The sequence below is a fragment of the Callorhinus ursinus genome, unplaced genomic scaffold (genome assembly GCF_003265705.2).
Source record: "Callorhinus ursinus isolate GAN/ISIS: 27379988/994484 unplaced genomic scaffold, GSC_fseal_2.0 scaffold24, whole genome shotgun sequence".
Lineage (NCBI taxonomy): Eukaryota > Metazoa > Chordata > Mammalia > Carnivora > Otariidae > Callorhinus > Callorhinus ursinus.
In genome coordinates this window covers 753,341-779,775 of record NW_027397086.1, presented here as the reverse complement: position 1 = coordinate 779,775, position 26,435 = coordinate 753,341, and the positions used below count along the sequence as shown (strand labels likewise).

The 26,435-nt window shown below is 55.5% G+C and overlaps 1 protein-coding gene across 10 annotated transcripts in view; it reads left to right on the top strand.

Annotated features, from left to right (window-relative positions):
• NTNG2 (netrin G2) overlaps nt 1–26,435 on the top strand; it is a 67,567-nt gene that overhangs the window by 9,271 nt on the left and 31,861 nt on the right. For all 10 annotated transcript variants that reach the window (XR_012382154.1, XM_073905572.1, XM_073905577.1 and 7 more), the window contains one exon: nt 21,419–22,062. Coding sequence is in view for 9 of the 10 variants with exons in the window: in XM_073905572.1 (XP_073761673.1) it covers nt 21,419–22,062 (644 nt within the window). In the remaining variant the exon portion in view is untranslated. The remainder of the gene's footprint in view (nt 1–21,418; nt 22,063–26,435) is intronic.

Sequence of the window (26,435 nt, the reverse complement as noted above, 5' to 3'; positions counted from 1 at the left end):
GAGCAGCCCCACAGTGCCCCCCAAACACTCTCCTTGTGCCTCTGGAGACAAAAGCTAACCCTTGAGTCTCAGGAGAGGGATGCTGAGGAAGGGGGGCGGTGGGGAAGAGAGAGGGGTCGGGGTGCTGGCCACAGACCAGGCAGGTAGTGTTTAAAGTGATCCGACAGGTCCCCCCTTGCTATCGAAAGTGTAGTCCTTGGACTCACCTTGTTAAAAATGCAGAATCCCAGGCCCAGCCCCAGACTGCTGAGTCAGAAACTGCATTTTTGACAAGCGATCCAGGCGATTCAGAGGCAGGCAGGGTAGGGTCTGAGAAACAGCTGCCCTATTTAATTGCTTGGTGGTGGGTGTAGCCCGTGGCTGATGATCCCGGGGGATCTTTGTGGGTTACGTGGTGAGTCCCTGTGGAAGGAGATGGTGAGGAGCAGGAGGCCCGGGAGTGGGGGTGGCGCTGGGAGCTGACGTCCCTGAGACCCTCTGGAAGCTTCCACAGAGAGGCTGTGGGCGTCCTCTCTAGAAAACACAGACCTGGGGTCTGAGGACCCAAGCCCCCATCTCAGCTCTGCCATTCTCAAGCGGGGTGATCTGGGGCAAGTCCTTTAGATTCTCTGAACCTCAGGTTCCTCATCTGTAACGGGGGGGGGGGGGCAACCGTGGCCGCCGTGCCCGCCCCACCAGCTTCCTGAGAGAAGGAAATGCTTCTCTCAGAATATCTAGAAGTGCTTGAAGAGAGTGAGTTCTGTTCTAGCGTCAGGCTTTGATATGAGCGTTAATCCAGTCTTGATCCTCTTGATTTTGAAATAGATGGACATTAAACTTTTTATCCAAGGAGACTTTACATGCACCGGAGCCTTGGTCTTGGGCTTGGCAGGGAAATCAAGACAAGGCCGTGAAGGTGTGTCTTTGAGCACCCTCCTTCCTCAGCACCTGCTTTACCTTCCCTGTGTCTCAGTTTACCTAAATGCAGACAGAGCTCATGGCCCTATCTCCCCACCCAAGGGGACGGTTGGGCTGACTGAGACAGACGGCCAGTGGACCCTTGAGTCCGCGAGCCCATCCTCACCGTGACATTGAACACCACATGTAGAATCAAGGTCATAGAAGTCCTGCCTCCTGCCTGACCTCAATGTTCACAAAATGTTCCCACCAAGGAGTGCCAAGCTGATGGCCCGCCGGCTCAGGCTTCCTTCCCCCTCTGTGTTCCTGGCCCCCAAACCCGAAGGGGAGAGCATGCGGCACACCTCTCCCCCGCCCCCTCCTGTCCTCAAGGAGAGAGCATGGCAGATGTTACCGACATACACTACTAACAAGGTGTGGGGAGACAGAGCTGACGTGGTGGGAGCCCCCGAGGGATGCAGGCCCATCACTCCGGCTGACCGTGCATGCTCCAGCCCGCCACGCTTCTCACCTCCTCGCCCTTGCCTGGGCCGCCTCCTCTACCCGGAATGTCTTTCCTTGCTTCCTTCATTTCCAAGGCTTCCACATTTACCTGGAAAACCCCAGCTCAGTTTTCAAGGTTCAGGTTGGAACCCACCTCCTCCAGGAGGCTCTCCCTGATTCCTTAACCCAGGTGGGTAGAAGGCCCCCATCTGGTCACATCCCTGTCATTGAGCTCACTGACGTTGGCTTGGTGGTTTAGGGCTCGGGTCCTAGGGGCAGAGAGACAGAGGTTAGAACCCTGTGCTGTGTGACCTTTGGCGTGAGGCTTAACCTCTCTGAGCCTTATTTCCTCAAATGGCTGCTATTAATAGGATATGCAATCACGACTGTCATGAGTACAGCGCCTGGCGTATGACCAATGCTCATTCATGCGGGCTGTTGTGCTCCTGGTGTTTGCTTTTGCCTTGGACTGTGAGCTCCTCAGACGTAGGGCTGTCTCATCTTTCCGCCCCCAGCACGTCCCTCTTGGCTCAGTCAGTGCGAGGTAAGTGTTTAATGAACAAATGGTTGGGCCAGTGGAAGGTCGGTGTGATCCGGGAAGACTTCTCAGAGGAGAAGAGATTAGAACTGAATCTTACAGGAAGAACTAGGGTTTCGATCAGGGCAGAGGAAGCACCAAAAGCTCCTGCGTGTTTCCACCGGAGTCCCTGGTTCGTGGGATTTGTGATCGGATCACACCAGGAGGTCTGCACAGCTCTGTCCTTAAGTAGGAAGCGACTTTAGAACCTGAGCTTCACCCAACCCTTAGTTAAGGCAGCTCATTCTGTTGAAACGCCGGAGGCAGGGCCCAGCTCAGGACAAGAATAGTTCCATGCATGACATCTCGTTGCACAGTGAAGTCTCCTTCCTGGGGAGCAGACGAGTGATAGGCCCCGGGCAGTGCTGCTGGGAGGTCAGCGCCCCCACGTGTGAGATCCTTGCCCCTTACTTTTCTTAAGGGAATGGTTTTGGGTCCAGACTCCCCATGGAGAGTGGGCACAGTGCAACTGGAGTGCAGTGGGGAGGGGAGAGGGCCCAGAGGGAACAGCTTTCCAAAGGGTGTGAGAAGTTCTAGAACTTTCCAGCGTACACATCCCTGCCTTCCCCAAGCTCATCTTCCTCTTCCATCTCTACACTCTCCAGCCTTGGTTTTTCATATATTTGCATGTTTCTCCCGCATTGCATGTATTATCACCAGCTGCCTCAAACCCCTGTGCGGGAAGGAAGGGGGTGGACAGGTGGACAGACAGGCAGACGGGCAGGCTACCCCCGCTGTGGAGGAGAACTTGGGATCCGGGAAGGGGCAAATGCGAGCTGCAGTTATCCCGTCCCTCTGGGCTGTGGGACTTGGGCTAAGTCCCCTGTGCTCCGAGGCTCGATTTTCTCATCTGAACTTTGGGATGGCAGCAACCACAGGCTCAGAGGAAGGCTGACAGATGAGGTGAGACAAGCCTCAGAGAGCCCTCAGCGGGGTGCCTGGCACAGAATGAATGTTCCAAAAAAAGGGATTTTCTTTTTCCATCCCAGGATTTAGCTGGAGAGACAAAAGGAGTGACAGTAGAGCATAACAGGAGACAATGCTGTCGACCAGGCATGGAATGGGAGGTAGAGTCCCTGCGTACGGTGGGAGCTCAGATATGGGGGGCCCGGGTCTGGGGTGAAGGGTCGGAGGCATTCAGAGGAGTGATGGCTCGCTCTCGGAGGGAATGGCAAGTCCAAGGTCATGGGGTGGGGGTGTGAGGGACATGAGGGAGGAGCACTTGGATGCCGGGGAGGGGACGAGCCACGCGACCTCGTCCTCCCGTGTAACCACCCCGCCCCCCGTAAGCCTGTGGGCGGGGTGTTTACTGTACCATCAGGCAGATGAATAGAGAGACCGAGGCTTCCCTAGGTCCACTCAGGGGTGGAGCTGGGATTCACCCTTCTTCTGTCTGGCTCCTAGTGTTGGGGGGAGGGGGGGTCAGGCCAAGGATGTGGTGGTGGGAGGGGAGGAGGGGAACAGTGGGCAGGCAGAGGCCCGAGGGAGCCCCTGAGCCCAGGGGCCGGAACAGAGCATGGCAGGCTCAAAGGAGCGGGGCCCCTCGCCGCCCGGCCCTGGCCACCCCAGGACCGGGGCCCAGGCTGCAGAGCCCCGTTGCCATCCCATGGCCCCCGTGGCCCAGGCTGCCCGGCCTCGGACCTGGCCAGGGTCCATCTGGCCCACGACGCGCGCGGGGCACCAAGTGCTGAGGAAACTAGGAAGTGGCAGATGATGCGGAAGCCGGTTCTGCTCGGCTTCGCTTTGCAGGTTCTGATCTGTTTTTCTTCAGCAGCAGATTTGCTTAAATATATGAAAATGTGTTTCTAATTCCCTGAGCACATACCAACTGCTGGCGGGAGCGGGGGGCAGTGTGTGAGAGCAGAGTGAGCACAGGAGGGGAGCCGGGAGGTTCCAGGTTCTGGCAAAGTCTCCTTGCTGCTGGTACACCAGGTCAAGCCCCTTAGCCTCAGTTTCCCCCACCGTGCCAAGACGCGGTGTGCGTAGATTCACCAGCACTCCTGGAGGATGGCCAAGTAGCTTCTGGGAGTTTGGAGAAATCTAGGCTAGGGTTCAGCTTTGGTCACAGACGGACAAAATGGGGGATCCCAGCGCAGATAGAGGGCTTCTGAGTGCCAAGCACAGCGCTAGACGTTTTTTTTCCAAGTCCAAACTACTTTATCATAGTATTCTCACAAACGAAAATCAAAACAAAGAAAAATAAAGCTGAGCACTAAAAATATAACAGTACATCACATAATTTCCCTCTGGTTTTCTAAATGCTTTTTTTTTAATTGAGATATAACTAATGTGTAACACTGTATTGGTTTTAGGGGTACAACATGACAATTTGATATATGTAGATATTACAAAATGATCACCACAATAAACTTAGTTAACATCCATCACCACACCCGGTTAAAGGTTTTTTTTTTTTTCTTTTGATGAGGCCATTTTTAAAAGAATTTAAAAATCTTTTAAAATTGAGGTGAAATTCATATGACATGAAATGAACCATTAACATTTTTTATTGCAATAAAACATATAGACCATAAAATTTGCCTTTTTAACTGTTTTTAAGGATACAGTTTCATAGCATCTAGTACACTCAAAAATGTTGTGTGACCACCACTTCTATGTAGTTTTGAGACATTTTTAATTACCCCAAAAGGAAATCCCCGTCTCCATTAGCTGTCACTCCCCAGGCCCTGGGGACCACTAGTCGGCTTCCCGTCTCTATGGATTTGCCTATCCTGGACGCTTCTTGTAAATGGAATCATATGATATGTGACTTCTTGTGCCTGGCTTCTTTCACTTAGCAGTACGTTCTCGAGGCTCATCATGTTGTGGCAGGTGTCAGTATTTCGTTCCATTTTTAAGGCTGAGTAAGATTCCGTTGTATGGATAGACCACATTTTATGCATTCGTGCACCAGTTGATGGACATCTGGGTTGCTTTTACTTTGGGGCTGTTACGGATAATACTGCTGTGTCCATTTGTGTATGCTTTTTGTGTGGACATTGCTCTGCGGCATATACCTAGGAGTGGAATTGTTGGGTCGTATCGTAATTCTGTATCTAAGTTTTTGAGGAACCGCCAAACTGTCGTTCACATCAGCCGGACCACTTTCCATTCCCACCAGCACGGGACACAGTTCCAATTTCTCCACATCCTCACCAGCACTGCGTATTTCCCATTTTTGTTTTTTATTATTATGGTCAACCTAGTGCGTGTGAAGCGGCATCTCATATGGTTCTGATTTGCCTTTCTCTAGCGACTAATGATGCTGGGCATCCTGGGCTTATTGACCACTTGTGTATCTTCTGCGGAGAAATATGTATTCATGTCTTCTGCCCATTTTTTTTCATGGGGTTGTCTTTTTGTTGTTGATTTGTACATGTCCTTTATGTATGCTAGGGACTAGATCCTTATCAGATAATATGATTTGCAAGTATTTCCCCCACTCGACGGTTAGTCTTTTCGCTCTCTTGATTGTGTCCTTTGATGCACAACATTTTTTTTTTATTTTAGTGAAATCTAATTGATCTATTTTTTTTTTCCTTTTGTTGCTCGTGCTTTGGATGTCATATCAGAGAAACCACCGCTAAATCCAAGGTCGTGAATGTTTACCCCCATGTGTTCTTCTAAGACTTTTGTAGTTTTTGCTCTCATGTCTAGATCTTTGGTCCATTTTGAGTCAATTTTGGTATATGGTGTACAATAAGCATCCGGTTTCCTTCTTTTGCCCGAGGATAGCTCGTTCTCCCAGCACCATTTGTTGGCGAGACTCTTCTTTCGCCATTAAACGTTCTGTTCTCCTCGCGGACAATCCATTGACCGTCAGTGGAGGGTTGACGTCTGGGCTCTGCATCTTTTCCCTGGAAACACTGAGCATCCCGTGCGCATTGTCTCCTCGGGCCCTCCCAAATACCCTGCAGGGTAAAAACTACTTTCCCCATTTTACAGATGAGGAAGCTGGGGCCCCAGCGCTAAGTGGGGAGTCTGGGCTTGAACTCAGATCCCAGGCATTTAATGTGATGCCGTGGTAAAGCCTGAGGAGGGGGAGCCCAAATACTCATGCCTTCCCCTCCCTCCTTTCCTCCTCCGTGTCTCCTTTTCTCCTGACCTAGCTTTTAGGCTGGGATGTTAGCTTTGATGCTCAGACGAGGGTGACTGGGGAGGGGTGCCCAACCTGTGACTTCTCTCCGGTCTCGGAGCATCTCCTCTCCCGCTCCCGCGGCACCCCCTCCCCGATCTGCTCAGCAGGGCCCCGGAGCCTGGGTCTCACGTCGTCCCACCACAGACATGGGCTGCTAATTATCCTTCATCTCAAGTAGGGAGTGCAGTTTGGAAGGGGTCTTAGAGATTAGAGGAACCTCAATACCCATGAAGTGCCTAGAGCCACCTGTTCCCGTGGGACTAATGGCTCAGGGGAAAGAGGGCTCCTTGGACCTGGCTGCTGGTGTCCCTCTGCCCCCGACCTGGGGCCCTGAGCCCCCCACCCCCAGGCAGTCCTAGGGCTCCTGTGAACATGAGGGGAAACTGAGGCCCCACAGGATGGGGTGACTTCCTTGGGCCCCTAGGGAGGGACGGCAGACCCAAGAGCCTGGACTGTAGATCCTGGGCTCTCCTGAAAAGAGTGGACTGGAGCCCTCGGGACGTGAGGCCTTCCACACCAGGTCTCCGTCTATGCACTCATGCCCGGGATTTGACCTCACATGATGGCGTTTGGTGGGGGACATGGGATGCCTGCCTGAAAGCCACCTGCAACCAGTGGGGTGCCCGGGCTGCCCCTTCAGTGTAGATGTGACATTTGCTTTCTGGCCCCCTTGGGTGAGCCCCTGGTGATGTGGCTGTGCTCAGAACTGGCCCTGCATGGCCCAGAGGGCTCCAAGGTCCCCATCCCAGCCTGCCCGCAAGCTGCAGTGCTCCAAGCTGTGGCAGCACCAGGAGAGGTAGACTGCAAGGGGCCCCAGGATCTCAAGGTGTGGCTGTGCAGGGGTCACCTCCTTTACAGAAATGCAACCTATCTCTCCCTGCAGAAATTTTGCACGTCCGATTTGCCCTCCACACTTAAACCTGGGGACACTCTAGAGCTGCTCCCCCCACCTCATAAAGGGACTTAGCCCATCATCAACGATCGGGCACCCTTGTCCCCTAGCCATTTGCCCGGGGTGCTGTGGGACCATCTGGACTCCTCAGTCCCTCATTCCAGTTCCCTCCTTCTGCCTGTGTCATTTGTCCACTTGACTCCAAGTGTCGACCAGGGAAATAAAAAGAAATGAAACACGACCAGGACATTTCCCCCTCGGTCGTAGCAGAGTCTGTTGTTGGTCAAAGGTGAGAAGGAGTCCAGTGGGAGATGCAGCCTGCACGTGACCCTCAAGCTCCCTCCTGCTCCAGCCCATGTGGACGGTGGTGCCCTTTTGGGGGTTCTTGGGGTGTCCCCTCCCTCTGGGAATCAAGAGACAGCCAAAGGCGGGTGACAGTAGAAGGAGAAGCCAGCTGGCCAAAGGGCACACTGTCCCTGTCCCCACTCCAGGCCATCTAAAACCCTCACCGACAGCTCCGGGCAGGCTCCCGGTGCCTGGATTCCCCACTGGACTGGCTTCCAGGAGCTGGGTGAACTCAAGGCAAGTCTCGAGTAGAGATTTCCTGCCTGCATGCTCACCCTCAGAACTCCACTGCCTCCCCTGGTTCTGTTTCTAGCCTTTGGGACTTTTTAAACTTGGAGAGGGAGTCAGAGAGGGGAAGGGAGAGGGAGCGATACGGAATAAACCAGTAATGTCCCAGGCACCCAGGACGACCCAGAGGGGACAAGCAGAGCAAAGACCAACCCATACCTCAGCAGCAAAACCCCAGAGCAGGGACTCCTGCCTTTGGGGATTCACGGTGCTCTCTCAGGAACAACACACACACACACACACACACACACACACACACACACACACACACACGGTTGCAAACACGTGGGGCTTCCCAGGCCACCCTGGGTCCACCCATGGACCCCTGTGGTCCCTCTGGGGGCCCTTACACTCAGGAAAATCAATGTTTGTCTTCTTGTAACCGAATGGTCCTATTATCTGAGGATTTTCTTGATTTTACCTCTTTCTCCTCAGAGGAGCAATAGCTTATATTTATTGAGTGCCTCCTGTATACCAAGCACTCGACCTAAACAAGCTTATTGAACCCTCACAGAAGACTTTTGGTAGATCCTATATTTATACCCTGAATACAAGGAACCCGAGGTTCAGAGAGGTTAAGGCACTTTCCCAAAGTCACACAGCATTGAAATAGAGGAGCGTGGCACTACCTTGGGCTGCCTGGCCCCAGCACTTAGCTGCTAACCAGGCCGTTTATAGCTGATGTGAGGCACTCTGAGTAGCTTAGAAAGCACCTGAAGGATTGAGTTGGTTGTCATCTCTGTGTGTGTGTGTGTGTGTGCGCGCACACGTGCGTGCCTGTGGCCCTTTGCGGTGGGTGAGCATACTGTCCCTGTCAGCCTGAGGAAGGAGGGCTGGGGAGCAGTGAGTGATGGTGGCAGTTACCAGCCCCCCCCCCCACCCTTTGAGACATGGCGGAATCTGCTAATCCACTTATTTGATAATTCACTTATATCATGTCTATTTGGCAGCGGACACACTCCCACGCACCAGCTTTGGGGAAGGCGAGATGGCTTTGCCTGGAGGAAGCCGAGCTGTTTTTCTGGGGAAGGAGTGGGAAAAGAAATACACCCAACAATGGACAGTAATGGACCTAAAAATAGAGGGGGGGGGGAGCTGTGGGGAGGGGGAGCGTGGCGGCTGCCTTCCACCGGGCCTGTCTGCCTGGCACAGGCAGCCCGCCCCTTCCCATCCGGGTTCCCCAAATGTCTGGCCACCTCTCAGCCTGGGGACATGCACAGAGAGGGGAGGAGTAGGAAGGAGGGGCGGGGGGGTGGCCAGGTGCCACTCCCAGATGAAGAATCGTCCCACGGCAGGGTCCTCGGGGCACTGGCCCCAACCTTGGCTGCACACTGGAAACTCCTGGGCCGCCGAACCGGCCTGAGAGCCAGGGCCTACCCCGAGGATGTGAGGCAGCCGGTCCGGGGTGCCCCCAGACGAGGCTAACCTGAGAACCGCTGTAAGCGGTACCTCCACATCGGGGAAGGGGGTTCCAACTTTGTGCCTGTCTCCTCCATCCGTCCTATCTCTTCACCCCTGGGTGACCTTCTGGAAGGCTCTGAACCCAGGTGGGCAGCTGGGAATCGGCGAGTGGAAAAGGCAAGGGCCGGGAGCTGTGCAGACTCGGGGGGTCTGCCAGGGCCCCGGCTCTCAGCAGGCTGTAAGGTAGAAACTGTGCACTCCCCACCCCGCCGGCCAACACACCGTCCTTGGGGCGCGCCTGGGCACCGGGGCTCAGCCAAGCTCCCCAAGTGCTCCCGGGCCCAGCCAAGTGTGAGAACCACCATTGCAGCCTTTCCTAGGACTGCACTGGATCCCTTCCAGCCTTAAGTGTCTTGCCATCTTTTAAATTCAAAGGCCAGAGGCGCAGAGAGTTCGTTCTCAGAACCGGTCCTTGTGCCTGAGCCACAGGCACTCCATCCTTGCTCTGGCCGGGGGGGGGGGGGGGGGGGGGGGCCGAGGGGTGCCAACTCCCCGCCCCCATGTCCCTCGCCCTTTGTTCCCAGGTTCTTAACCCCTCTTCCTGGAGGAAGGCTGGCTGGCCAGAGTCAGGGCCTTCCAGCAGCTGCTAAATGTCAAGACGGATACTGGCTCCAGGCCGCCCCTTTGCCCTTATCCCCCATGCTCCCCACCAGGCCCCTGCCCTGCCAAATGCATTAACTCATCTCTCCCTGCATCTCTCCCTGTGCAAATTCTGCACAACCAGTGTGGTCTTCATTTGGCCTCGCTGCGTAGGGCACTCCACTCACAGCCCAGTTAAATCTTCCTAAACCTGTCCATACCTCGCCCACCCTTCTTGCCGGCCTGCCCTTCTGAACTCCCACCTCCCCGAGGAAGGCTTCCTGACCATCCCAGCCAGTTCCCATCCAGGCTTGTCTTCTGGGCCATTTGTGGGGACCAAGCCACGGGTGGCTTTTCTGGGGTCACCGCAGAAGGCTCAATGCTCTCATAAGGGGTCAAAGTGCCCGGGTGACCGGAAGTGTGACCTTGAGTCAGTGTCTGGCCTCTGGGGGCCTCAGGTCCCTCCTCACCTATGGGGGTGATGGTGAGAGCGGGGCTCATGTCATAGAATCGGTGCCCTTCTTCGGATCAACTGTACCAGGCTCCTGAACCTGGCTGGGCATCTGAGTCCCTGCAGCCAGGTTTGGTTGGTTGGCTGGTTTGCTTTAAATCCGGAGCAGAATCTCTGGCCTTAGGGCCCGGGAATATTTGCATACTCTCCCCTTCCAGGAATTCTGATGAGCAACCAGTTCTGATCGCTGTTTCCCCACGACTACTTTGCACATAGAGGACATTCAGAAATAGTGGGTGAAGACGTGAATAAGTAGATGAATGAAACCTTGGGGGCTCGGCCCTGCCACTCCCACCCTCACCAAAGGATTCCTGCACAGAGTGGTGCACCTGTCCAGGGGTGTGCGCAGCTGTGTCCGGGTGGAGCAGGCCCAGGAGTCCTTCCTCTCTCCTCTGCCCCACAGCTTCTTAACTCCTCAGAGACCGGAAGGGAGAAACCCTTGACCATCTCGGCTTGTGGCTGTTGGCACAGGCCGTCACCATCTGTCCCCATCCGTCTGGGTGCTGTGTGCACTCCCGAGGCTTCCTATCGAGTTTGGGGGACCCAGACAGGGGACCTGCCGAGGAGGGGGAGTCACTCTGCAAACCTTAATTAAGCTCCCTGCAGGTACCCGGCTCCACCTTTGGGGGGCACACATTAACCCCATAAGTTGCTAAGGAAAACTGACTGAGTGCTCATCTCTGGGGCGGCGGGGCGGGGGCAGGCGGGTGGCAGTGGTCAGGAAGAGATGGCCAAGCAGACACTGCACGGGGTGGGTGGAGGGGAGGCGCTCCAGACGGGGGCTGCCCCATCCTGAAAGCCCCAGCGGGGGGGCAGGGGCATCAAGAGAGGAAGCAGACTCGAGGTGTCTAACAAGGCAAGAAAATGACTTCAATAGGATCATAAAATAGTTTGTAAAGACATCTATGGTGTGAAAATCCCTTCCATTGCCCCTAAACCAGGGAATGGCGGTAACGAGAGGCACGGGATAGCATGCTAGGCTGCCCACCAAGCACCTAATTTGGAGCTTCTAGCCCCGGTTCTGCCTTTTGTTCACCAAAGTGACATTGGCCACGTCGCCTAACTATCCTTGCCCCTGTTCATCATCGTAAAAACAAAATTCGGAGTTGTGCCTTAGCTCACAGGATTGTCATGGATAGAGGAAATGAAATTTAGCAGGAAAAATCAGGATCTCAATGTCTGGTGCCAATAAAAATACTCAATGTGGCAGTTGAAGAAAGAAAAATAGAAACAAGGCAGGGAGGGGCATGGGAAGGTGGGGGGCAGTTTGGGTTTGGACTTTATCTCTCTGATAAAGGGGCAGCCTCTGGGGCTCGGCAGGGGAGCTGAAAGTGCAGGTGTTACTGGTGGTTTATAAAGAGCATCTAGTGGGGGGGGTGGGGGGGCGGGCAGGGCAAAGGTTAGGGGAGGGGCTGCAGCATCAGGCTTCAACCTTACTCCTCTTGGACCCTCCCCTTTCAATGGGTGCTCCGCCCCCCCCCCCCCCCACCCCCTGACCTCTTTAGGGACCACCGTGGCCCCACTGTTCTGCTCGTCAGCGGGGAAGCCTAGGGCTGCTCCCTGAGAGGAGGAGGGGCCACTGGACGCCCTGCCCTCCACCCGCACCCCAGCATTTAAATCTTCTATGCCAATTTTCTTTTCCTCCGTGATAAAATATTCATGTCAGCAGAGCAGGCCCTCTTTGGGAAGGCTGCATGTGTCTAGCTTAGGCTTTGCACAAGCTTTTAAAGAGCAGAACGCTTTTCCTACTCTCTAAGCATTTTCTGAGTCCTGAATCAATAATGCACTTTACTGGGCTTCTCTGGATGCAGCTTTTCTTCCTCCCTGCACCCTGCCCCCACCCTGCCCAGTCTCTCTCTCTCTCTCTCTCTCTCCTTTCATCCTCCCACCCCCCTTCTTTATTTTCTTTACTTTTTAAAGAGGTATTAAATGCAAGTGTCGGGCTGTTTGGGTGGCAGGCCGCGGGTGGGGAGTGGGGTGCGCAGGAGGGGAGAGCGGAGAGCCGCCTGGCAGTTGCCAGGCAGGCAGTCCTGGGCAGAACAGGTTTCTTCTGTGCGCAGGAGGGGGCAAGGAGGAGCGGCTGAGCCTTCCCGCTGGCCCTGGTGGGGAAGCTTTGAGCTCCTGACATGGGGGAGGAGGAGAGCTTGGGCGAACCCTGCTTCTTTCAGTTCTTTTTCAAATCAATTAGAAAATGTTTACAGCAAAACCAGAGGAAACAGGACCAACACGTAAAAGAAAGGGGGCCTGGAGCAAAGAAAATACATGGAGCGTGAGCCAAAATATATTGCCAAACTTTCTAGGGAGAGAGCAGTCTAGTTTGGCCTTTCTGTTTATGGTAATGAGTTCCCTGTCACTGGGGGTGTGCAAATGGCCGGGGAGCCCTTCCTTGTCTGAGACAGACGCCTACATGTGTCTGGTCAGTTATGTGCTGCCAGGTGAGGGGCTGGGGTGCAGAAGTCGCCCTTGGGGGGGCCACACAGATCAGCCCAGGCTCTCTTCAGCTGGGATAGAACTTCCCACTTCAAACGTTCCTAGAAATCTGGCTGTGGGAAGAATCCACACATGCCCAGGGCAGAACAGAATGTATCATTTTTTTCTAATGGTTTTTTAAACAGTACAGCCGTTCCTCCCCCTCCCCCCGGCCCCCCGCCACCGTGGCTTCAGTTACCCCCAGTCGACCGAGGTCTGGAAGCAGATGATCCTCCTGGCATGTCGTGAGAAGGTCAATAGCAGCCTACAGCTTCACCCCACGCCCATGTCACGCCCTCACTCCATCCCAGCACACGGGCATTTTACTATCTCATGTCACACGAGGGGTGAGTGCAGCACGGGAAGGTAGGTGGAGAGAGGGAGACCACATTTACAGCACTTTCGTTACAGTATTTGGCTATGATTATTCTGTTTTTTGAGTCATCATCATTAACTTCTTATGGTGCCTAATTTATAAATTAAGCTTTATCATAGGTATGTACACATAGGGAAAAACGGTATTTATAGCTATGACTTGGTTTCAGGCACCCCTGGGGGTGTTGGAAAGTATCCCTTGTGCATAAGTGGGGAGACTACTATAAAATGTTAAGCTCCTGTAGAGACAAAACTCTTGTGTAGCCAACCAGAGCCCTGACGAGCCGCCGCCCATCCCCTCTGGCTGTTCAGCTGAGGGAGGAAATTGGCCCTTCTGGGTCTGCGATCCTGGAGGGCCGCGTTTGGCATTTGCATCCCTGCCCCAGCTGACCCTCTCCTGGACAGTCCTCCAGGGCAGCCTGACAGCCTCGGGTCGGCAGAAAGTCTTACTGGCTGTGTCTGGAGGGGAAGCCAGAGGTGGGGTACAGGACTGCGGAGCTGGCGTCCCTGCTGGAGGCTGCTCCCTCATCTCTCAGGAGTCGGTTAACAACACAGTCCTAGCTGCGCGGTGCTGGGCAGGTCGCTTACCCTCTCTGAGCCGCACCAGAGCAGGGAGATTGAGTGAGACCAGCGAGGAAGTGCCCCTTGAGAACCCTCTCATGGGATCCAGTTGCTGGGGTGGGAATGTTTAGCAAATTCCACTTCGTGCAAACAGTCATTGAGGGTATGGGGCAAGGGTGGGCAAGACGTGGTCTCTGCTGGCCTAGAGTCCAGCCCCAGTCATGGAAGGTTCTGGAAGGAGGTAAATTGTGGGCAGGGTTGAAGTGAAAGGCCTCCCTGTCCTCCCAAACAATTTGGGGAACTGGGGCAGCAGAGAGGTGCTCTGGGCAGTTGAAGACCTGAGGCCAGGACAGGTTCAACGGGTCTGAGGTAGACCTTTGGCCGGGAGATGCCCACTGTGGCTGGTTCAGAGTCAAAGTCTGGGGATGAGCCGGTGGGGAGTGGTGGCTGTCGCTGTGGCCTCCGGATGCTCACTGTCAGGATGGATGAGTCCAAGGAAGATCCCTCGTCCAGGCCCCTGGCCTCTCCTATGAGTAGGGGCTGGGCTGGGAAGAAACAGCTCTAACAAGAAACCGAAACCAAAACAACAACAGCAACAACAACAAAAACCCACCCCAACAAGAGAAGCCTCCCTGGCCAGCTGCAACTCCAGCCCTGAAATGCCATTGGAGGGGGTGGGGGTCGGTTTCCGCTGATTCACGAGCAGGGAGGGGTGACCTTGCTGCGGTCCAGGCTTCGGCTCAAACGGAAACCCAAAAGGGAAGGGGAGAGAAGCCTGCAGGCGGAGGGAGTTAAAGAGGGGAGAGCAAGAGGGACAGGGGTCAGTGGAACCACCAGAGGAGAGGACAGGGAGGGAGGGGGACGGGAGGAGTCGCAGGGGGGGGGTGGGATGGTTAGAGACCGGCAGGGCAGCTAGAATTAGAATCTGTTCCCAACAGAATCTCGTTTCCGCTTTGTTAATAATTTATCCCCATTGCAACTTCTCTTACCAATAAATAGGAAATAATTTGTTAGGGAGAATTCCCCTGGCACCCCGGCTTTCTCCCTGGAGTAGAGTTGGGGATGCCAAATGGTGTGGGGAAACTGAGGCACGGATAGGGCAAGGCCCCACCCGAGGTCATACAGCGGGTTAAGAACAGTCTCCGGAATCCCAGCTCCAAAGAGGGTCAGGGAACGTATTGTCTCACACAGCTGCCCCAGGTGTGTAAGAGTTTCCCCCAGGGTCCTGGAAGCATCCTGCGGAGGTGGAGGGTGGGGCTAGCTCAGCTGCCCCTTGGCTTCCCCCACCTTTGCTCCTCCCTAAGTCCTGTTCTGCACGAGGGAGCTGGTGTTGCCTGGCCTGACCCTCGGAGCCCCCGGGCCCACGTCCCTCCCTCTTGGCGCCCCTCACCACCCCTCCCTAGGGCTCGCCTTGGCCGCCTGCTACAGGCAGATGCCTCCAGCCGCGCTGAGGTTGACGGGTTGAGCATGAGACAGTTCAGCTGGCAACTCGGCAGACGGGTTCAAAAAAATCGGTCAGCTGCTAAACTGTTCCCTGGGCCTGCCCACACGCCTGGGTGGAAGAGCGATGGGCCGTCTGCCTCCCGGTGGAACCCGAATCTCGAGGGAGCAGCCCAGGTCTGGGGGCGGCGGTGTCCTTCCCTTTTGGGTGAAGGGCACAGTTTCCGGACTTGTCTCCGAGCCCAACTCCCTTGGTTTCTTGTCCCACCTCTGCCACTGGGAAGCAGCGTGACCTTGAGACGTTGCTCAGCCTTTCCTCATTTATAGTGTAAATCGAAGGACCCCATCTTCCAGGCCAGGGCACGTGCAGGGTGTGGACCTTGCTGCGTGCTCGAACCGCAGGGCTGGTGATGGCCCAGATGCTGGCCCAGGTGGTGAGCTGCGGCTCCTGCGCAAGGTGCTTGCCGCGCGGCACCTGCTGTAATCCTCAGGAGGGCCCGGAGGAGTCAGGCCGCTCACCCCCGCTGATTCCACCCTCTCCGCCAAGTTTTCCCAAGGATCCCCGAGGAGTGCCAGGGCCTTGGCTGCTGTGAGGAAGGAGGAGCGTGAGGCCGCTGCCCTCATGGTGCTTCCCCTCCAGTGGAGAAGTTGAGACTCGACCCGGGGAAGGGGAGAGACCCGTGTGTGGTTGGGGGGAGCCTGGGGGGAGGGCTGTCCCCACTGGTCCAGCTACAGATCGCAGAGCCCTTCCCGCTGGGTTCTGGCCACTCTCCCAAACCCTGCCCCTTCGGGGTCCAGCGACTGAAATATCTCGACACAGGTTAGGATGCAAGGCTGGTCGGCACGGGCTGTTTATTCCTCTTCTCGAGACTTGGTTACGGCTCCGGGGGCCGCCCCTGCACAGGCTCCTTGGTAGGGGCCCAGAGGTCCAAACAACCTGACTTCCCCTGGGCTCGGTTTCCTGCATCCCTGCTAACAGTCGACTTTCACTCAATTATATTTTTTGCCCGAAGCTTGTCTACACTGTTTACAGCCTGGCCTCTGGCTCCCAGCTGTACCCTTTGCACAGAAAACAACGAACAAAAGCATTCAAGAGACCATTGAAAGGCTTGAAATTCGTGGTACGAAATGGTTTCTCCATAGAATAGTTCTTTCCAGGCGACTCCTGCTCAGTGTCTCTGTGGGTCAGTCTGTTCGCACCCCATTCTCTGGTGCTGTTGTCCTAGCTGCCTGCCTTCCCCTTGCCCTGCACCCCTGCCTTCACCCCTCCCCATCAGCCCCACCACCTAACCTTCCAGGTGACTTGCCTTGGTGTGTGTGCAGAGATAGGAGAGGCACACGGGCTCGGTTTCCCCAAGATTTCCTAGGCTCGGCCCCACTGTGTTCAGAGGAAGTGACGTGGGGGGGCTGGCAGGTACTCGGCTTCTCGGTCTGTAGCACTGGCCGCCCCGGGGTTGCTGGGAGGATGCCATGCGGAATGGGTGCGAAGTGCCCAGCCCAGCCCTGGCACACGGTTCGCACGCAATGAATGGCATGATCATTATGCACATCTGAGCCCTCAGTCCCCAAGGCGGTCCGTGTCTTATGTGAAGTTCTGGTTTTACCGTTAATGAGCTGGTTGGCCTCAGCCTTCCTTCTTCCCATCGAAGGTTGCTGGGAGAGCCCCTGAGCCAGTGTATTTGAAGCTGCTGTTTAATAATTATTGCTACCATTTGGAGATGTTTTCTAGGTATTTCGTACACATTATTTCACATGATGTTGGATGAGAGGCTACATTCAAAGAGGTAAAGCAACATTCTCAAGGTCACACAGCCTCAAGGGGTAGAGCTGAGATTAAACCCAGGACTTTCAGACCCCAAAGCCGGTTTCCTTAACTGCTCCAGAACAGGGGTTCCTAACTGGGGAGACAGGACCCCATGAATCCCCAGAGTTTGCATGGAAAATGCGGTGTGTTACATTTTTCTTTGGAGAAAGTTTCAAACCTTTTAGTCAGGGGTATGATTTTTATTTATTTACTTTTGGGGGAATATTCATGAAATGTCTAAAAAAAAATAATGACTGCTTTCGATGATAATATCAAATGTTGGCTTTGGTATCATCCTAAAAAGTTAAAGGTGTGCCTCCAACACCCCAACTTTCTGGTTTTAGGCCAGGTATTAGGCACTAGGTATGGTTTGGATTGTGTTTCAGTATTAGTCTGATCTCATGGAGATGGGTGGAAATGTGCAGACCAAGAAGGCGGGCAGACGCCGGCCCTCCAGCCCGGCCCCTCCCTCACACCTGCCCTCATGAGCTGTCAGACTGAGGCACAGCCCTGGGGGAGGGGCGCTTGGGGTAAAATGGGCTCCCAACCCCAGGCTCCTCCTCGGGAACCCTCGCTAGGGGAGAACAGAAGGAAAGCAAGGCAAGAGCAAATGGTGTTCGGGAAGGACCACCGCCGGTTCAGCGCGGACAGCGCCTTCAACAGGAGACACACCCCGCACCCCCGAAATGGTTAAATGGAATTCCAAGAACTTGGGGCGGGAGGGCGGTGGAAGGGAGGAAGAGAAATGGGAGCGAGAGGGAGAGAATTGTGCTGGCGATGCCTTGGGATTTATTTATCGTGCTCGCTGTTGATTAAGCCCGCTCAGCAGCAGGCGCGGGGCCGGTAAACACACAGGCTGATTCATTAGTTTCTGACCATCTGCTTCCCGGGCCGGGGTTGGGGGCGGGGGGCCAGTGGGCCCTGCAGGTTATGGCAGCGTGTCCCCTGACAGAGCTGGCCATGTCAGTCTTGGTGGTGACAGACAGGCCGGTACAGATGGGGGTTGTGTGGGATCCCGCATCCGGTGGTGGGCACCACCAAGAGGCTGGGCGGGGTGAGGGAAGGTGGGCAGGGGGAGGAAGAAGGGCCGGGGAAAGGTGAGGTGTGGGTGATTCACAGAAGCCAGGGGTTGGCAGGAATAATATCAGCATTCGACATGAGTTTTATTAATAGTAACCCAATTGTCATTATGTTAATAACTAATTAATATGATGACAGTCATAACTATAATTTGGTGAGTGGCTACCGAGGTCCAGGCCCTATACAGAGGTTTTACCACGTTGTCCCAGATAAGCACACTGACGTCACATGACGGGCGACAAAGGAACTGGGTTTAAATGTTGAGTCAGGCAAGGAGGGCTTCCTAGAGGAGGTGCATGGGGGGAGCCTCTGAAAATGCTGAGAGAGAGCGGCTGCAGGAACACAAGCTCAGAGGTGAGAGAGGATGAGGCAGCCAGGGAAAAGCCACAGCCTTCGGTGCTGGATTGATAGGAGCTATCCAGGTGGGCAAAGAAGCATGTTGTCTGGTACCCGTGTCTCCGGGACCAGGCTGGTGGAGGAACGCTCCAGACAGAGCTTCTGGGGAAATCATCAAAAACTCACAATTCAGTCCTGCCCCTCTGAACCGGTGCTCCTACCCTGAACTTCCCCTCTCGTCCCCAGCTTCGGGATGAGGCATGTATTCGTTTGCTAGGGCCCAGGTGGCGTAAACAACAGAAATCTATTTGTTCACGGCTCTGGAGCCCAGAAGTCTAAGATCCAAGTTCGCTTGACCCTTAGAGACCAAGGTGGGTCTGGTCTCCTCTGAGGCCCCTCCCCGGGGCTGGCAGATGGCCACCCTCCTCTTGCTTCTTCACAGTGGTTTTCCTCTGGGCGCACTCACCTCTGGTGTCTCTCTGTGGATCCAGATTTCCTCTCTTTACAGAGACCCCAGTCATGTTGGATCAGGACCCACCCTGAGGGCCTCATTTTAACTAAGGCCCTCTCTCCAACCAGTCACATTCCCACATCCTGAGGTTTAGGGCTTCAACATACGAATTTGGAGGGAGGCACAATTTAGTCCCTAACAAGGTGCCGGGGGATTGGAAGGGGGCCTGGGGGGTGAGAGAGAAGGGGGAGATTGCTGGGTGGTGGGTGGGGAATGCCAGCCTAGGGGCAAACTGTGTCCTCCTGCCCCCAGTGTCCATGTGTGAGCTCTCGCACATCTCCATCCGAAGTGGCATGACCATGACTGGAGCTGATTCTGCCTCTGGACTGAGTGCCCTTTGCTGCTGTCGGCAGAGGGACTGGGGCAGATGCTGTGCCCCACCCCACAGGCAGGCTTGCTTCCTCTAGCCACCAGGCCTGGCCTCTGCAGGCCATTGAGCCATCCCCAGGGCTCTCTCAGCCCCTTCCCATTCGGGGCGACGGCACAGGGTCACTCTGCTGGAGCTCGAGGAAGCTGGGACCCACAAGCTGAGTCAGACCCCCTTCCTGCCGTGTTGCATGTGAGGACACTAGTGTTTCAGGACAGCCCCGAGGTTGTACGGGACAGGAACAGGTTCATCCTCAAACACCACCCGCTGTCAAGGAGGCCCGGGCCAGTCCTGCTTAGTCCTGGGCCTCCAGCAGTTTCCCCATCTGCTGAACGAGGGGTTGGACTCGGCGGTCAACCCCTTCCATCCCGAGGTTTGCGGGTCCTGAGAATCAGCAGGCCTGGGCCAGGTTTGGTGGACGGTGGCACCACAGGGGACCAAGGACAGAGCTATTTTGGTCGAGGAGGGCTTTGTGGAACCTGCCTCAGTAAAACCCTTCCCACGGGGGACCCCTGGGCAGCCCGGGAACGTGTCCTTCACAAAGGGCATCAGCTGAGACGGCCTGAGGCCACCATGGTGATGCCGGCGGGGGCACCAGCTCAGCTGCCCAGGAGGCAATGCTCCCACTCCCCTGTGGGAGCTGAGTGGCTCATTCTGGAGTGAGAGACTTTAACTCAGATCCAAGCTGTTTTGTCTCTGAGCAAACCAGAGACCTGAAATATTCATCACAAAGGGATGTGAGCGGTCTGGGCGCTGTGATTCTTCATGACAGCTTTTTTTTTTTTTTTTTTTTTAATTAATAGACTATGTTTTAGAGCAGTTTTAGGCTTACAGAAAATTGAGCCCACAGGGGCGGGAGTTCCCAATGCCCCCTTGCCTCCCCATGAACACTTCCCTCTACTATTCACATTTGCACTGGTTTGGTACATTTGTTACAGCTGATGAGCAACATCAATAGTCATTGTGAACCAGAGCCCAGAGTTACATCAGGGGTCCCTCTCAGTGTTGTCAGCTTGGTGGGTTTGGACCAAAGCACAGCGTCCTGCCTCCACCATGACCGTGTCACACAGAATCGCTTCACTGCCCTAGAATTCCCCTGTGCTCCAACCTGGGCAACCAGCGCGTTGGTGACATTTCCAGGCCTCCGGGTGAGTTCAGGCAGTGAACAGGCACGGGGAATGGATCTGAACTGCCATGGAGGGGAGCCACGGCGGGTGCCCGCTGGGCCCGGGAGTGGGCTGCCAGCCTTCTTGGGGTAGGTGGGAGGAGAGAGTGCGAGTGGGGGCTGTGCCTTGCCTTCCGCAGCCAGCATTCCCCACTGAGCCCGCCAGCCCTGTGCCAAGGCCCTGGAAACGACTCGCCACAACGATGCACCCCCGTGAGAGGAGCCTGTAGACACTCAGCATCCTCCCAGTGCGCCCAGACTACGCATGAAGTGGGCACACAGGCCACCTGGCAGAGGCGGGCGTGACTGCCATGCTCTGCAGCAGAGGCCAAGGCATGGCTTCTGGCGCTTGGTGGGTGCCTTGGGCCAGGGCCCCCACCTTCCCGAGCCCGGGTTGCTTCATCCAGAGTGTGGAGCTAATACTCGCATTCTGTGCTCGGAAGTGAGATGGCGGACGGGCGAAGTGAGGCGAGGAGGTCTGTAACTAATATACACCGCGGGCGGAGACTTCGACTTCCCCTCCTACCTCATTCCTGTTGCTATAATGCTATTGGTTTAAAGGGTCAGAAAGGCGTCTTGGTGTAGGAGATGTTTAAAGAGTTAAGAATGTGAGTAGGAATTTTCAAGGCAGACAGAGTGGAAGGGCACATGGAGGAAAGGGAATACGGTCTGCGAAGGCTCAGAGGCGCAGACGAGCTGGGTGTGGAGGGCAGGAGTGCTCTGGTTGGGCCGGGCCCCAGGAGCACAGTGGCTCCAGGTATGGTGGAAGGAGAGAACTAAAGAGTCGCATTAAAGAGGCAGGACTTTACCTGCAGGCCGTGAGGAACCATGGGGGCCTTGGGAGCAGGTGACTAACACCCGCCCCTCTTGATTGTATTTGGAGTAGGGGCAAGTGTGCGTTTTCTTGGGAAGCCATAGACTTGCATGCCTCTATGTGCTTTGGGGAAATGGGTGCAAATCACCAGCCCAGCGGAGGTTCCTGGTGCCCGGACCCTTCTGCCACTTCCGGGCAGACGCCCGGGGAGGGCACACAGTTGGGGCCGGGCCGGGTGGAGTCTCCCGGGCCCCGCCCCCGGCCCCGCCCCGGCCCCGCCCCCCGAGCTGTCAGCGCCCACCCCTCCCGTCTCCTCCTCCCGCAGGAGAACCCCTACCTGTGCAGCAACGAGTGTGACGCCTCCAACCCGGACCTGGCCCACCCGCCCCGGCTCATGTTCGACAAGGAGGATGAGGGCCTGGCCACGTACTGGCAGAGCGTCACGTGGAGCCGCTACCCGAGCCCGCTGGAAGCCAACATCACCCTTTCGTGGAACAAGAGCGTGGAGCTGACGGACGACGTGGTGGTGACCTTCGAGTACGGCCGGCCCACGGTCATGGTCCTGGAGAAGTCCCTGGACAACGGGCGCACGTGGCAGCCCTACCAGTTCTACGCGGAGGACTGCATGGAGGCCTTCGGCATGGTGGCGCGCCGCGCCCGCGACCTGTCGTCCTCGGGCGCCCACCGCGTGCTGTGCACCGAGGAGTACTCGCGCTGGGCGGGCTCCAAGAAGGAGAAGCACGTGCGCTTCGAGGTGCGGGACCGCCTGGCCATCTTCGCTGGCCCCGACCTGCGCAACATGGGCAACCTCTACACGCGGCTGGAGAGCGCCAAGGGCCTTAAGGAGTTCTTCACTCTCACGGACCTGCGCATGCGGCTGCTGCGCCCTGCGCTGGGGGGCACCTACGTGCAGCGGGAGAACCTCTACAAGTACTTCTATGCCATCTCCAACATCGAGGTCATTGGCAGGTAAGGCCTGCTGGGGGGACGTTACCTGGGTCCTGGGATGTCGCCTGGGTCCTGGGATATTAGCTGGTACTCAGGATGTAACCTGGTTCCCAGGATGTCACCTGGGTCCCGGGATGTTAGCTGGTACTCAGAATGTTACCTGGTTCCCAGAATGTTCCCTGTTTTCTGGGATTTTACCTGGTTCCTGGGATGTTAGTTAGTACTCAGGATGTTACCTCGTTCCCAGGATGTTCCCTGGTTGCTGGGATGTTACCTGGTTTCCGGGATGTCACCTGGTTCCTGGGATGTTACCTGGTTCCTGGGATGTTACCTGGTTCCCAGGATGTTGCCTGGGTCCTGGGATGTTAGCTAGTATTCAGAATGTTACCTGTTTGCCAGGATGTTGCCTGGGTCCTGGGATGTTGCCCAGGTCCTGGGATGTTAGCTGTTAGTCAGGATGTTACCTGGTTCTCGAGATGTTACCTGGTACCCGGGATGTTGCCTGGTTCCTGGGATGTTACCTGGTTCCTGGGATGTTAGCTGATACTCGGGATATGACCTGGTTTCTGGGACATTACCTGGTATCTGGGATGGTACCTGGTATTACATCAAAGGGGCTGCCTATGGTGGCCAGGGCTGCACAGACAAGACACCTGGTTTTTCCATGGAGGGAGGTGAATGATGGATGATAAATGTCCTCTGGAGGGCCTGGAGGGCCGGAAGGTCTAGAGGAGACCAGTGGAGCTGGGCAATGTGGGCAGGGCGTGGGCAAAAGCCGAGCGCTCAGGAGGTGCTCTGTAACCGTCCGGCAACTCAGTGAATTGGTGCTTGTGTCTGGGGGTCCCCAAGACCACCCTCAGGCTCAATGATTTTCTAGAAGGACAGAACCTAGCAAAACAGTACGCTCTCAATTACAGTTTATTACACTGAAAAGAGATTAAAGTTAGCAACAGACAAAGGTCCATGCGTGGGCTCCTGGAGACCGCAGTGCGAGCTTCTGTTTATCCTCTCCCAGTGCAGTTCTGCAGACAGTACTCAGTCCTCCCAGCAATGATGTGTGATCACATGTGTGGCATAGCACCAGCTAGGGAAGTTTGCCCAAGCCTTGGTATCCAAGGTCTTTTTTGGGAATTGATCATGTAGGCATGGCTGACTGCCTGCATGGTTGACCTTGGTCTTCAATCCCTTGACCTAGAAGCCCCCTGCCATCAATCATATCATCACCGTAAACCAAACTAATGTGTCCCAAAGCCCCAGGTAAACAAAGACACTTACCAGGCAAGACATTCCAATGGCTCAGAGATTACCTCACAGAAGCCAGTCAAGGGCCAGACTTTTCTTTGGCATATGCAGGGTGTGGACAGCCCACACATGCTGAGTTCATCCTTTACTCACAGCTCTGGAGAAGAGTATGTTTCTAGGCCACTTTGGCCGAAGACAAAAGACCATCGTAGATAAAAACTAGGCCTTTGATCCCCAGGAAAGATGGCGGATGACTAAGTGACTCCATGATATCTGGGTCATTTGTTCCTTCAACAGATCATGTGCAGTCTGTAGGGGCAAGAACTCTATCCCTGAGCCTGCTCCCTAACACCCTGGTCTGCGCTCCGGAGAGGCTCGGGGAAGCCTCATCCCTGGGTCAGTGAGCGGTCAGTGATAAGGGGCAGCAGCATGTGATGCTCTCCTAGTATGACTCCCACACCGGCAGCATCAGCAGCGCTTGGAAACTTCCTAGAAATGCCAGTTCTCAGGCCCCACGCCAGACCTACTGCATCAGAACCTCCAGGGGTGGGCCCAGCAATCTGTGTTCCAGTGAGCCGTCCGGGGATTCTGATGCGTGCCTTAGTCTGAAAACACTGGCTAGTTGGGAGCACGGTTCCGGAGCCAGACAGCCTTGTTGGATTCCTGGCACTGCCATCCAGGGGCTGTGAGACCCCGGACAAGGACCCTTCTGTGCCCCAGTTTCCCCACCTGTGGAATGGGGATGATAACAGTCACACCCTTCTCACTGGATGGTGGTGACAGTTAAACGGGCTAAGGTGGGACATAATCAGGATCGGAAACATGGCTTAGGCCATGTGGGCAGGGGTCCCACCAAGAACCCTGCTAGGACAACATACACCAGGGGCGTCTTTCCACAGCAGGCTCCAAAGACCCCAAGTATAGAATTACTGATGAGAGGAAAAAGCAATTTGTTGCATGGTGTGTCTAGTATAATCCCTCTTCTGTCAAATGTATAATACACCCGTGTGCGTAATTTCTACATCTTGGGGAGACGTTGGAAAGAAATCTGTCCAGGCACAGGAAGAGCATCAGGGGCTCGGGGCAAAGGCTAGGAGCTTGTGTGCTGACAGATCACTGTGGTCCTGCCTGCAGAGTGGGGCTGTTGTTTTCAGCTCGTGTTTGCCTTTTATTTTACTTGGACTCTGCGTGTGTATTCCAGGGGGGCCAAGGCAAAGGCAAGTGGTTGACGAGGTGGTTCAGGGTCAAGGCTGACAGGTGCACGTGCAAGGGCCTCTATTTCTGACACCTGCGACTTCTAACCCTCCCCTGCTTGGGGCAGGATATGTTAAATCAGGAATGTTCTGGAAACGACCTGATAAGTGGCCACGGTTGTGGAAGCTGGGGGTCAAGGATGGAGGTCTCTGATCTGTGTCCAGGTTTTGGGCCTCTGGTCCTCTCGGTGACCTCTGCCTGCCCCGGGGATGCAGTGGCTAGTGTAAGACCCTTCCTTCACTCTGCAGTCCCAGCCAGCTTAGCACTATGTGGTGGTTGGAACCAGATCCCCACACCTTCTGGGGGTTGCATCCGCCTTTCTGATCTGCCTTGGGCTCCTGCAGGGGGACCCTCATCTTCAGGAGTGTGGTCAACAGCCCTCCTTCCACCTCATCGGGTGATCTGGGGCCAGGTGAGCCGGTCCCGGCCCTGCCCCTCTCCACCCCTCTCCGGGCCTCAGTTTTCCACCTGTAACTTGAGGACTGGGCGCCTGGAGACCACGTCTCCCTGGCAAGATGGAAGGGCAGCCCCTGCTCAGCAGCTCCCAGCTCCCTTTGGCACCCAGCCTCTGCGGGTGGCGGGGATTAGACGTAATGGTGGCGAAAGTACGGCAATCAATTCACAGATGAAGTAAGTACTCTTCAGGCAGCTGGTTGGCAGGAAAGCGGCAGCTTGGCTTATCGATTAATTAGGTCTGGTTAGATGGTTCAGCAAAGGGCTGCAACTTCCTCCGCTTTTCCTTTTTAAATTCCGGGTGGGAAAGCCCAGCAGTGCTAGGGAGTCAGAGAGGCCCCCCGGAGACAAGGCAGGGCGGCAAAGGCGTATGGAGGAACCGCCCAGATGATGCCCTTGCTGTTCCTGAGTGGGCGCCTGGGGACCTCCCGGGGCCTCTCAGGTTCTGGGATCTCAGATTGAACCCATTCTGGGATTCCCTGAGTCTCATGGTCCCGTGTGCCTCCCTTTGTAGCCTGCCAACAATAGTAGCTGGTACTTACTGAGCATTTGCTACAGTCTCATTGAGTGAGTCTCATTGAGCTCCGAGCTAAGGGCTTCATGTGCATTTTCTTATTTAATTAATAGTCATTTGACTCCCCAGTGGGTTATTGAATTGCTAAGATCCCATAAGCCAAGAACGTGGCATTGAGCAAGCCAGACCTGATCCCCACCTTGCCCGATAGAGACAGCGCTCCCCTCTACCTCCTGTTTTCAGATGCAGAGGCTGAGGTCAGGGAACATAAGGAGATCACACAGCTAAACTAAACACCAGACAGCCAAGATCCAACCCAGGCATGTCCAAGCTCAAGTGCATCTCTATATAGGGCCGTCTCACTGACCCCCTCTCCCAAACCCAAAGGTCTCTGGTACTGTGGTTGCTCCCAACCTGCCACTGTTGTCAGCTATTTCCACCTGCAAGGAAGACCCAGATTGGGGGGCAGGGGGGGCTGAGGCACCTGGCCACTGCAGGGGAGGGGGGCAGAGCAGCTGGAGAAAGTCCAGGGCCCTGTGGAATGAGGAATGAGTACAGAGCAGGGGTAAGAGGAAAGGCTTCAGCACCTTGAGGCCTCTGCCCCCACCAGCCTTGCCTCCCTGCCTCCCTGCGGGCCCTGACAAGTCCTGCCCACTCTGGGTCTGGGACAGAGAGTAGACGGGGGTCATCCGGTTCTCATCCCCAAGCCCTGACCAGGGGCAAATTCCTCTGCTCAGAAAATTCTCGGAGGCTCTGGGGAACCAGTCCAGCTGGGCCTTTGTCAGCTGGGGACAGGGAAGGAGGAGCTCCCTGTCCTGGAGGTATTCAAGCGCATCAGGGTGGCGTTCGTGGGAGATGGTGGAGAGAGGTCCATGGGTCAGATTAAGGTCCTGAGCACCTGCTCCGTACGACAATAATAAATGTTGATTAA